At 49.2% G+C, this 12,492-nt stretch overlaps 1 protein-coding gene across 2 annotated transcripts in view; it reads left to right on the top strand.

The window, feature by feature from the left end:
- The window catches only part of ELL (elongation factor for RNA polymerase II), a 55,089-nt gene extending 45,087 nt beyond the window's left edge, over positions 1 to 10,002 (top strand). The window contains exons 9-13 of one of the 2 annotated variants that reach the window (XR_011049864.1): positions 2,680 to 2,746; positions 4,739 to 4,910; positions 5,805 to 5,849; positions 6,700 to 7,376; positions 8,230 to 10,002. Coding sequence is in view for 1 of the 2 variants with exons in the window: in XM_068420603.1 (XP_068276704.1) it covers positions 2,680 to 2,746; positions 4,739 to 4,910; positions 5,805 to 5,849; positions 6,700 to 6,804 (389 nt within the window). In the remaining variant the exon portion in view is untranslated. Of the gene's footprint in view, positions 1 to 2,679; positions 2,747 to 4,738; positions 4,911 to 5,804; positions 5,850 to 6,699 lie in introns of both variants that reach the window. The other variant, XM_068420603.1, reaches the window with a different exon arrangement.
- Positions 10,003 to 12,492: the final 2,490 nt, after the last annotated feature.

Genomic DNA, 12,492 nt, shown 5'->3' with positions numbered 1-12,492 from the left:
GAAAATGTTTTCCCTCAAACCAGTATATTTCTAAGTCAGTTCTACATACTCTTAGAAGTTAGAGCAGAGAATACATGTTGGCTAATCCAATTGTTCCCTTACCAGTGCCTCCAGCTTTCCCATTTTCTGCTTGTTTGGGCTTTTTCACAGCTCCCCGGAGCGGTGGGCTTCCCCTGCAGCCTCTAGGAATATTGCAGTCCCCATCTCTTGTTAAATTTCTTTTTGCATCCATCTTCTTTTCCTTTGCCCTGTTCCTGCTTTCTGACACTGCGTTCCTCTTCATGCTTGGCACATGAAAAACATCCTATTTTGGCTCAAAAAGGACAGTAACTTGAAACAGAAACTAATCTGTCGAATTCCTGGAAAAGGAGAGCTTCGGAGGGCATTGAGGTTAATACGATATTAGCTCTCACCTTCCCCACAGTCTTTGTAGCACCTACAAAATGCCTTTTGATTGCTCACCAGTGATTTTTTTACTGACAGTCCATAGTTGTGATCACTGTGTGGCACTGCAGAACCACCCTCTTCAGATACTTCTCTTACTTTGATCTGACTTTTGTAGTTTTTTCTGTGAACGTTGTTTTTCCTCCCCGTGTCTTGGGTGGCAGCGGATGGATACACACACGTTCTCTCCCTCTAGGTGTATATTTTTGTCAGTATACCAAAACACCCTGAATTCTTTCTTGGTGAAGTTGCTGACCCTTTATCACCTTTTCTGCTTTGCTTTACAAACAGTTTAAGGGCTGGCTCTTTGTTAATTAGTAGGAGTTGGGTTTTGTTCCTGCTGCACCACTGATGGATGCGAGGTAACGAATCCGAGCTGGACTTGGGAATAATCATAAACAGGATATGGTCAGTGGCTGCTTGGATCTCCTACAGCCAGCTCGTGTCTGAATCGGGATCTTTTCCTCCTGTGTGGCCAGCACAGGCCTCATCCTGCTCCTTTTCACACAGAATCACAGAATCAATCAGGTTGGAAGAGACCTCAGGGATCATCGAGTCCAACCATTGTCCTGACACCACCCTGTCAACTAGACCAGGGCACTAAGTGCCATGTCCAGGCTTTTCTTAAACACCTCCAGAGACGGTGACTCCACCACCTCCCTGGGCAGCCCCTTCCAATGCTAATGACCCTTTCTGAAAATAAATTCTTCCTAATGTCCAACCTGACCCTCCCCTGGCGAAGCTTGAGGCTGTGTCCTCTTGTCCTATCGCTGGTTGCCCGGGAGAAGAGGCCGACTCCCACCCCGCTACAACCTCCCTTCAGGTAGTTGTAGACTGCAGCAAAGGGCTCACAGCCTTCCCCAAGTCCCCCTTGGGCCAGGGGCTGCCTGGAAGCAGAGTTTCTCCTGGGAGGCTTGTTCAAGAGGTGGTGGAGGGACCTTTGGGGTCCTTTCAGCAGTCAGTAGGTGGCACTCACAGGCAAAATAAACCTCCTTTTCTCCCTGTCTCCTCCACGATCTTCCTTGCCCACGTTCTGCATCTTCTGTGCTGGTGGTCAGGTAAAGGCGAAAGCAGAATTGTCTGCAGACCTCTGCAGGAGGAATTTTGAGACTGGGGTGTTTATAATGACGCTGGGGTTTGTGCTGTTCTTCCATCCTGCTCAGGAAAGCCTTTCTGGGGAAATTCAGAGAAAAATTGATTTTTAAAAAGATATAATTAGGTTATTGCTTTTACATGCCTGTGTTTATTACTTGGGCATTTCAAGCTTCCTGCAGTTTATCTGGGGTGGGAATTGTAAAGTAGTAGGTGAGTGTAGGGATGGATGAGGCTTGGGGCTCACACGTACCTGTCCTGTGCATCGGGGGAACCTGCTCAGTCACGGCACTGCTCTGAGTAACCGACTTGGAAAGAAGAAACAGACTTTTGCAAAGCGATTGAATTAAATCCTCTGCAGCCTTTTCCATTCACCTCTTATTTTGCTGCCTTCTCATGGATGCACTTGGCTTTGTGATTAGGGCTTTCAGTATAATACACAGTTTGAGAAATATCCCTTTTCAAACCTCTATCCAACTGGTTTCTTCCTCCAAATGAGTCGTGCAGGGTTGGGTTTAGGTTGAGGGTGGGGTGTGATTTAGGCTCACGTTCAGCATCCCCATCCTCCTGAGGTCTTTGGTCCATTTAAACTCCTATATTTGAGCCTTGCTTGATCCGTGTTTCTTCAACTTCACAGAGCAGAGAGCGCTTTGATTTGTCTACAGGACAGTAGGGCTGTGGGAGGAAAAAACCACAAGCCTTAAAAACCTCCCTGCTGTACCTACAGGAGTCTGGAGCAGTGATAGTAGGGATCTATATAGTGTGGGATTGGGAGAAATAAAATGTGCCCCTTGCTCAGCTCTCTGTTCTGCTCATCTGGACCCATAAATGTGTTCTGCAGCGTAGCAGTGGTGCTATCAGTGTTCTCCCTCCCTGCAGGCAGTGTTTAACAACCAGTTAAATCAAGGTTTTTTGCTACTCGGTGCGTTGGCTACTGTTGATATTACTTTGCTGACAGATAAATATTAGAGAAGCCTTGAAGTTTCAGCCACTTTATAGTGGATCTTCTGTCTTTTTCAGTTCAAAGCCAAACAGAAATCCTTTAGAGTTTGATAAACTGTATATTGCAGATAAGTTTTAATTGGATAGAGCTTTAAAGTTTAACGATGTCTATAAACAAGGTGGGCTTTTTTTTCTTTTCAGGTTTAAATGGAACATGCAATAATTCTAGTGTACCAACATCAACTTCAGAAATGCCAGATTATTTATTGTAAGTATATTTATCAGTTGCTTCATCACTTTGGGATCATGTTTCAAGCAGAAAAATCACAATGTAGTGGGGATTTTTGTTGGACTTTATTGATAGAACTTTGTAAGGTGGATCTAGAAAAAAAGGGTAAATCCCACTTTGCAGATAGTTCCTGGGGCTACACGTGGTATCGGATCTGTTCTTTACCTCCTCGTGGAGTTCAAGGTTATCTTCCTATAAACCAATTCTTAAAGTACTTCAAGAACCATTGCGTACCTTGAAGGGGTTTGAAAGGATTAACCATCTCCATGTTACAGTTGGAAACTCTTAGAGGAAATTATCTGCTTTGGTGTTATGGAAGACAGGGCAAGAAAGGATTTTGAGAGGTTATTCTAATTCCCTGTTCAGAGCCAAGATACCTGCATAAACCAGTGAAATATTCTTCGCAGGGAGGTTATAACCCGTGGGTTAGGATGTGACTTGTTTCACCTCTTGACTTTTTAATCAGATCCCCTTGAGGTTAATTAAACAATATACTTGTCTGCTGAAGCACAAAAATCTGTGTGTAAAGCCAAAAATCTGCATAAACCCAACCTGTTGTAAACAAAGCTCCGTGATAGCGCAGAGGTGTAGCTGTGGGTGATCCTCAGCACGGCTCAGCCTGGGCTTTTCGTGCCATCAGATCTGGCTTGGCTGTGCTGTGGTGGCTCGGGGGGAAGAGATGGAGGAGGAGGAGGTGGCATCCACTCTTGGCTCTGCAGGAGCAGTCGCTGGAGTTGCCTGGAGGATAATATAGGGTTTTGTGTGGTTACAAAGCTGTGGTTTGCTGGGCTGTATGAACCATACAAACCCCTTCGCGTTGGCATTTCTAGTACCATTCAGAAGAACGCGGATGGCCGGGGGGGTTTTTGTTGCAACAGATGTGCTGAGCCCTACTATAACAGGATCATTGAGCTCCTTGGTCCATCTCCAAAGAAATCCCATGAGGTTTATGAGCCCCTGTCAGGTCTGTTGTCTCACCTTTTGGTACCATCTGACTGTTTTGATGGTCAGCTCCTTAAATTATGAGAATTGTCGCCGCTGGTTTGATCATGGAGGCAGATGTTTCATCCTGGTGAGAACAACTTCCCTATCTCATAGTAGCGTATCCTGTGTAGATGCTGATTTATACCAACCCCTAGCAAGGACTTGGTTCTTGAAGGCTAGAGCATGTTCAGGTTAACAGAGGGAAAGTTTTCGCTTAATTTGATACCTAAGTGAGCTCATACGTGTTCACGCACCGAGCTGGCTCTGCTGTGGACAGAGCAAGGTGGCAAATTAGAGTCATTACCTCCAAAAAGATGAGTTTTGCCATCAGAGGGGACTGGCTGCTGGGCTTTCTGCACAATGTCAGGTCTAATGGCTTTTTGTTGAGCTGAATAACTTTCCAAGGGCCTCGAAGGCGCATCTGTTAAACACCAGCTCTTGCGTTGGGTTCGATTCACGTTGGGTGTCTTCAGAAGGTGGTGGAAATATAGTCACTATTCAACGTGGTTTTGTGTCGTGCGCTTGCCACGTAATCGCACTGCGAGCGTTTTGCAACGATGGCTGAATGCTTTTTGTGTTCCTTTAAAGACTTCACACTGGAAGCATCGTTTTCCTGCTGTTCCAAGGTCTGGCACAGATGCAGAACTCCATGTTCTGCGGGACAGCGGGAGTTAGAAAAGCTGTAGCAGCACTATCTGAGTGTCCTCCTACACCCTGAGCTGTTCCCAGGCTTTGCTGTACCTGCATTTTCCACCCTATCTGGCATAGATAGGAAGTTCTGGGAGAACTGTCTTGTTTGACGCAGAAGTCAAGGCAATAATCCTGATAGTTACCTCCGTGCTACTACAATGCAAATTGTAAGAGACTCTGTTTGTTTTCAAACGCAGTCACCTGGTAGCTTTATCATCCTGGTTTTGGTATTGCAGTAGTTGTGCTGTCTGGAGAGATGACTTACAAAACTGATGAATTAAATTATTCCCCCTCCAGAAAATACGCAGCCATTTCCTCGTCGGAGCAGCGTCAGAGTTACAAAAACGACTTCAATGCAGAATACAACGAATACAGAGACTTGCACGCCCGGATAGAGAGGATAACTCGACGGTTTACGCAGTTAGACGCCAAGCTGAAGCAGCTTTTGCAGGGCTCTGAAGAATATAAGGTAGAAACAGAAATACATCCTTTGAGCTACAGCTCGTTTTAGTTGCTGGGTACACGGGGCTGTTGGGGACGGGTTGGTTCTGCCCAGAGCCCAGAACTGGTGGGTGCAGAACGTGCACCCAGCTGACAGCTTTGTAGCCTGTTCTTAAAACAGCTCTGTGTTCTTTCGTTTTCAAGCTGGAGCACACATCATGGTACTTGTTGACAAGGAAAGGCCTCAGTGAGACAATTGGCGTCTTTAGCCAAAAGCTGCTGGAAGCTATTAGTGTATCCCAGCCAGAAAACTCATAGTTGCACATATGGTAGCGTATCGGGGCTGGAAGGGGAGTTAGTACGGGGTCATCTGTTCCTCTGGAAGCTTTGATCTTAATAGTGTAGCATTATTCGACTTGTCAGCCTGATTTTAAAGGAGCTTTAGCTATTCATTATCTTGAGAAAGTAAGTCTCGTTGAGTATAATAAACAGATTTTTACAGAGCACCTATTGTACTAAGCACTGTTTCCTCCCTCGAACGTCCTTCCCCTCTCTTTGAGAAATTCAGTGATTCCTCACTGAATTATTTTTATATCTTGGGGGGGAAAAATTAGTCTGAGCTGAGCTGTGGAGGAAATGTCAATAATCCTACCAACCCAAATGCCTGTTACGGGTAGTTCTCATGCTGGGGAATGGAGTCCAGTCCTTCCAGTGCTTCTGGTGTCAGCACCAGTATAGGAATGGGGTCAGTGAGGCTGGTTGTAGCCATCAGATCTCGCGGGGGAAGCTGTGGAGGGAGTAGATTTTGGTTGGTATTTGGAGGAAATGTGTACCTTGAGCCATCGGTAAGTGCTTGCCCGCTGCAGTAGGTTGCAGGGCTGTTGGCTCTTTGGAGAATAATGAGCTATCTTTTCCTTTTTAGACCATCCATGATCAAATTTTACAGGAATATCGGAAAATTAAAAAGGTAAGTAAAAACAGTTGGCCACAAAAGAGGCTTTTGGGTGGTGCCCCTGGTGTGACTGAAAGAGATAGGTACTTGCCAAGTGAACAGCCCAGCCCCTGAAGCTTCATAGCAGATCGTTGGTCAGCTTGAGCTTGTCCAAAAAGTGATCCCTTCCTGCTGGAGAAAGGGTTTGGGGGGAGTTGAGGGGCTGCTGCTTGGATCCTGGGGAGCAGTCAGCTCTGTTAGCAGTTCCTGCTAGCACAAGGAGATGGGTTAAGTTAGTGCCTTTATCCCATCAAGGACAGTTTGTGTTTCAGATGCTCGGGCTGGGTGATAACAGGATCCTCCAGGTCTTGGAGTCTGCTGGTGGATTTGGGGTGATTTGGGTGCAGTCTCTGGTGTGAATCGCTTGGGTACGTGGTTGGGGCATCCATACACCAGGAGGGGTGGTTTTTTTTTAGATCCATTAATATGGTCCTGAGCCCCGCTGTCCTGAGGGATTTAGGAGCTTTCTGAAGAGCTTCCCTGTGTGTTGCAAGTCCCTCTTTGTTTTAAGCCCCCAGGCTTGCACAACTCTGTGCTAAGGTGGGGGCAAAGGGCAGGTGATGCTTGCTGCTCTGAGTTAGGCTGAGCCTTGTTCAAGGTGTGCTCGTTTCCCTGCGCTGGGGGTTGATGAAAAGGGATTTTCTTTGCCTTGTTTGACCAGAGTGGGTCCATTTTAAATGGCCATCTCCTCCTCCAGCTAGAAAAGCTTCGTTCCTTGGTCATCTGTTCATGCTCTGAGGTCCAGTAGCCTCGTCTGGGTTCAGCGTAGGTGTCACTGAGCTGTGCAGAATTGCCTCTGTCACTGCCTTTTCCTTTTCCTTTACAGACTAACCCCAATTACAGCCAAGAGAAGAACCGCTGTGAATACCTCCACAACAAACTGGCCCACATTAAAAAACTGATAGCAGAGTATGACCAACAGCAGTTTTAGCTGGCACTGATCTGGACTGGGTAGGGAAAAAAATAAATCCCCTGGACGTTACGTTCCCTTTTATACAAGTAGATCCTTTCAGAGACGAGCATTAATTTTGACGTGGTTGAAGAACTTGGGGATTACTTACGATGCCGAATCTCTCGTGGCTGCGTCTGAGCCGGGTCGCAAGCCCCACGCCCGGCACGGTCCTCTCAAGTTTTAGCCTCTCTGAATGATGGAATGTAACAAATGAAAAAAAAAAGAAAAAAAAAAAGAAAAAAAAAATCTGCTTATTTGAAGCCAGCGTTTGACACTTAAGGGAAAACTTGCCTAAAGTGAACGAAGCTCCCAAAGGTTAAGAATTAGTTTTCATGGATTAAAGTTTTGGCATGAAGTGTAATTACCCCTGGCCCAGGTCCACTGGGTTACAAATTGTCCTTCAAATGGTGAGGAACTGGAATGCTGCTAGGTTACCTCCTTCTCTGGCACCTGCGACTGTTCATGTGCAAGCTGTCTGCTCTCCACGGCACCGCGTTAAATACACCCAGTACCCCGAGCTCTGCGTGTCTGCTCCTGCTTTGTCATCTCCGGTGTGTGCTCTCGGGAGGTGGTGGTTGATCAGTAGGAGGGGATCAGCCCCGGGGATCTGCGCTGAGGGCCTTGGGCAGTGCAGATGTGGATCCTTCATGTATAAAACAAACCCAAACCACACAAAAACCCGACAAATTCTTTTTAATCCACTTGTGGTTTGGAAGCAGCGGGTGTAAATGTGGCCTCTCCAGCATGCGTGGTCCAGTCTGCCTGCATTAACCTTCCCCTCCCAATGCTGGGAAGATTGAGACCTGTCTGTCTTTGACTTTTATAATTTTATACCAAGGCAGCCAGTTTTATTAATTGCTAACGAGACTATGGTCTATTTTTGTATTTAAAACAACAAAAAAAAAGCATCTTTTTCTAAAACTGTGCCTCCCTTTTCCTTTTAGGCCAAGTGTTTCAGAACCTTTCCTCTCTTCTAACCGCAGTATTACTAAAGCTTATGGGATAGTTACCCAGAGATGTTATTTTATTACCTGTGCTGACCCCGAAGAGAGCAGGGGGTGGGGGGTGCGAGGCTTTTTTCTTCTGTTTTTTTTTTTGTGTTATTTCCAAAGAAGCAGCAGCAGAAAATCATTCTCCGAGCAGGCGCCCGAGCGTGAGAGAAGGAAGGTAGCGTTTTCCCATGCGGGTCACTTCCACTGTTGTGCTTTATCTCGCCAGCTTCTCGGTGCAGTCTTTCTTCTTGATTTTTTTTGTTTTGTTTTGTTTTTATTTTGGACTTGAAGGGAACATTTTTTTTTTTTTTTTAGAGTATGGCCAGGGTGTGAGAAACACGCCAAAAAGCACAAAGGTGTCCTTTAACTCTGCTATTTCTTTCTCTCCCCTCTCCCCTTTGAATCCTGCCAGCCTGTGTGATTTGACTTCTTCCCGCTTCCGTTTATCTCAAAATAAAGGATTATTTGCCTGTGGCGTCTCCTTCCCTTGGAGGTTGCACTGAAGAGTCTTTCACCCTTTGAAGGAGCGGAATGGCAGAGTTAAGGAGGGAAACAGTTCTTACACAAGGAGTATTTTTTTTTTTCCCAAAAAAAAGTGGGTCCATCTGCTGTATTTAAAAAAAAAGAAATAATAATAATAATAATTCCATTCTGGCTAAATTGTTTTCGCTGCGTCGTCCGGCCAGGGCCACTGCTTTGCTTCGCCACTTGCCCTGTTCTGAGTTTCTCTCCCCGCCGCGTTGCCCACAGACGTCCAGCGCTCACCAGGGCTTTGCCAGCCCGTTCTCCAAACGAAAGCCCCCGGCTGCAGGGACGTGGCTGAGCTGCACGTCGCTGGCCCCGGGCTGCCACTGGAAAACCACGTCTTTCTGCTGGTCTGTGAGACCCAAACCTGGTCAGAAGCGGAGTGGAGAGGAGGGGAAGAGGCGTCTGAGGAGCGCGGTGGTCCGTGGGGTGAGCACCTCAGAGAGCCTCGCTGGGGAAGTCCCCACGAGCGTCTCGGGGCTTGGGGAACGCTTCGGTCCCAGCTCTTCCTCTCCGAAGAAGGACGGCTGGAGGTCAGGGAGCCGTTTGTGGAACACTGCGTGCCGCTGGTGCTTCTGCTCGTCAGGGAGAGCTGGAACATACACGAGAGTTAAAGGCGAGGAGCTTCTGTCCAGAAAACTGTCCTCCTGCTCGGTGGGGTCTTGCACGGGGTCGGTGCCCAAGTTCCTCAAGCGGTGGCTGGTGATGTCCAAGCTCAAGCCTCGCCGAAGCTCCGATTCCAACACACGTCCAGTTGCCGTGAGCTCGTGCACTGCGGGGGATGTCACCGGAGCCACGGGGAGCTGGGAGGGGGCCTTGGACCAGACCCACTGTGAGATTTGTCGCTGCAAAACCCAGTCGGTGCCAGAGCCACGAGCCAGCGGTGACACGGTGTCCTCGGGGCTCAGTGGGACTTCGCCCAGGAGGAGCCCAGAGCTCGGGTGGCAGAAGAGGCAGCAGCTCCAAACCCAGGACGAGTCAATTCTTCCATGGAAACACTTCTCCTTCTGATCCTTGATCATTTTGAATGGGGTTGGTTTATTTTTTGTCGTTGCTTTGATGGGGAGGGGGGTAGAGATGGATCTCAATCTTTATACATCTGCTATAAGATATTTTTGCAAACAGAGTTGTATACAAAGATGTATTGTGTACATTTACATGTATATTCTGGAACTTCTAAAATTTGAATATAAAAACTGAAAATATTTAATGAATATCCAAACTGTGAGACCCAATTAGCATTCAACGACTTTCTGCTTCACTTTTCTTTCGGACTGTGTTAAAAGAATTGTAGTCAAATCTGCCTTGTTTGTTTGTTTTGTTTTGTTTTATTTTTTCTTTTTAGAGATTATGAAGCTAGGCGAATTTTGTGCTTTTTGGGTTAATAGAAACCAGTTCTAGGTGATTAAGTATGATCTTAACTTATTGATACTGTGTTTTACTTTGTAATATTGTACTGTGGATAAAACTATATTGAGCCATGGAGTTGGAGTTTACAAAAGAGCTTTTCACTTTGCCAAAATGTTACAATTTAAAGGCAGCATAGTCTTCAGCTTTCCTAATCTTTTCTTAAGAGCTAGTGTCTTTTTTTGTACACTAAAAAAAAAAAGCTGAATGCTGATTTTGCAACATATAATAAATTCACTGTATTGGAAAAACAAGCGGACAATAAGGTTGTATATTTCTTTTCAGTGCTTCTTCCTGCAAGAAAACTCCAAAGGGAAAGGTGATAATGGCTGGCGTGGATTTGGGAAGCGGGAAGCTTAAAGGAACCGAGTCAGTTGAGTGAGTTAAAGGGTCAGAGCAGGAGGGGAGGAACACGAGGAGGGACCGTCTTGCTGCGAACGGGGAGAGCCCCTGCCCAGGAACGCGGCCGCGGAGCCACCTCGCTCTTTGGGGAAGGTTTCTGGATCAGCCTCTCCCTGCAGTGGCAGGAGCTGGGGGTCTTCCCACTCTCACAGGGGTTTTTTTTTGGGGGGGGAAAGTGCTTTTGAAGAGGCACCCATCGCAGATTGGCTGTAGAGGGGCCTCCAGAGCGAGGCAGCCCGGAGGGAGGGCTCGGAGGTGGTGGTGACCTCGCTGCTGCTCTTGGGGTGGGTGATGCTGGAGCTTCTGAGGTTCTGGTGGCCCTTTCTGGCAGTGCGTAGCCCTGCCCTGGGGCTCCTGGGGAGCTCCTGAGGCTCAGGTGCCTCCATTCAGCTGCTCTGCAGCTGCAGCCGGGGCTGCTGCGTCTCCCTCCCTGGGAGCTGAGCTGGCTTTGACGTCTGAGCTGGCTCACGTCGGGGCTGAGTCACGTCCGTAGGGAGCCGGAGTGGGGATGTTGATGCTGCCAGAGCAGCGAGGTGGGGATGAGGCTGGCATAGATGCTGCCTGTCCACGCTGCTGGAGCTCCCACCTCCACCCGCAGCTCTGAATCATCCGGCTAAAGCCCCGCATACAAAGAGCATCTCGGTTGTATCGAGGCTTTGTCCCTTTTTTCTGCTCTCGCCATGGCTGCTTGCTCCGGTGCTGGCTTCTGCAGCGTCCCTGGGGCTGCTGCTCGCTGTGCCTGGAGCAGGCAAAGTAAAATAGAGGATAAAAACACCCCGGTAAATGCTCAGCACCATGATACGCACTAAATAGCTTCTGTTTTCCTTGGGTGGGTGCTGACAGCCTGCTTTGGGGTCCCCTCCTCTCACAGTGGGGATAGTTCGCTGCTCTCGAGACAGTGCTGGCAGGAGGTTTTGTTTGATCCCCCCGTGTACGTCACGAGCCCCCGTTCAGCGACAGCTTTAGCGCAGGATTTGGGATTCTACCTCCAAAACAGCAAAATACAGAGAAAAAAGACAATAATCAGCGATCGAATGATGACTTACAAATGCCTTGGCTTGTTTTTTAAAGGTGGAGGGGAACAGGGAGGGCTCTGCTCGATCCTGTCTCACCAGCCTTGACCTTGGAGTTGACACAACAGCACGAGCACCCACGTGGGGACGTGATGCTCCCACGGCCCGTGAGGGTTTGCTCGCACGAGGCCCTCGGTCCTGGAGCAGGAGCCGAGCTGATGCTCTCACAAATCACCAGGTTTTTAGTTCCCAAATGGCCCCCTGGGCCCCCCTTTCAACCATCTTTAATTCCTCACTCGTGTGAGCTTCACCCCTGGGGTGGTGAAGCTGGGTCCAGGGACCTGCGCGGGGATGCACAGGAAGGGTCCCCGTCCCCTCCTGTCCCAGCTCTCCTGGGAATTCCTCTCCACCCGGCAGCTCCCGCTCTGGCCGGGGTCACGCTCGGAGCTCATTAACTCGGAGCTGCCCCAGTGGAAATTTACTGGCTGTGGCCTCCGTGCCAGAGCCAGCGCAGCTCCTGCCGCTGCCTCCTTATCTGCCCCCAGCCCGGAGCCCCGCTGCCGGCCCTCCCCGGGGAGCGCGGCGTGGGGACGGGGAGCAGCATCGATTTCGGGCTGTCCCCGTGTGTCCCTCCTGCGTGCCGGGGCCAAGCAGGTCCAGGAGGAGCCCCTGGGCGCGGGTAATTCAGGTCACGCTTGGGAACAACGTCACTTTGCACCGTTATCAGGCACAAGCTGCCCTGAAGTGAGGGTCACACGCAGAGATGACCCCGCGGCGTCCTGCCCGCCCCACTCGCCTTCGAGGGACGCTGGAAACGCAGCACAAGCACCACATTTTTTTCCTGTGCACCTTTGGCTCGTGGCTCGTTTGCAGGAGGAAGCTCGTTAGAATAGTTTGCCCTTGGCACGGTCCGATGGTGCTGGTCCCTCTCGCAGAGCAGCTGCTGAACACCCACCGCCGAGCACGACCACCCCGAGCCACCCCTTCCTCCATCCCTGCCCACGCGTGGGTCCGTCCGTGGGCGTGCAGCACCCGGAGGGTGACGGTGGAGGGACAGGGGGGACACGGAGCTGCGGGCAGAGCTACGATGGGTCAGAGCCTGGGGGTTGTTTTACACGAGGGGAAAAAAACTCAGGAAAACATGTCCAGGGAGCACCGTTGGTGTCCGTAAGACAAATCTGGGGTGGCCTTGACCCACTGAGGGGGGTGAGGGGGGCTCCTGCCTGCGTCCCCTCGCGGCACAGCCCTTCCCAGCGCACGGAGCATCTGTGCCAGCAGCTCCGCTCGCGCCGAATCCGTCCCTGAACCTGCTGACACCGACCCACCGG

The sequence above is a fragment of the Nyctibius grandis genome, chromosome 31, assembly GCF_013368605.1.
Source record: "Nyctibius grandis isolate bNycGra1 chromosome 31, bNycGra1.pri, whole genome shotgun sequence".
NCBI lineage: Eukaryota > Metazoa > Chordata > Aves > Nyctibiiformes > Nyctibiidae > Nyctibius > Nyctibius grandis.
Note: the sequence above shows the minus strand (reverse complement) of the source record. Positions and strands in the feature narration are given on the sequence as shown.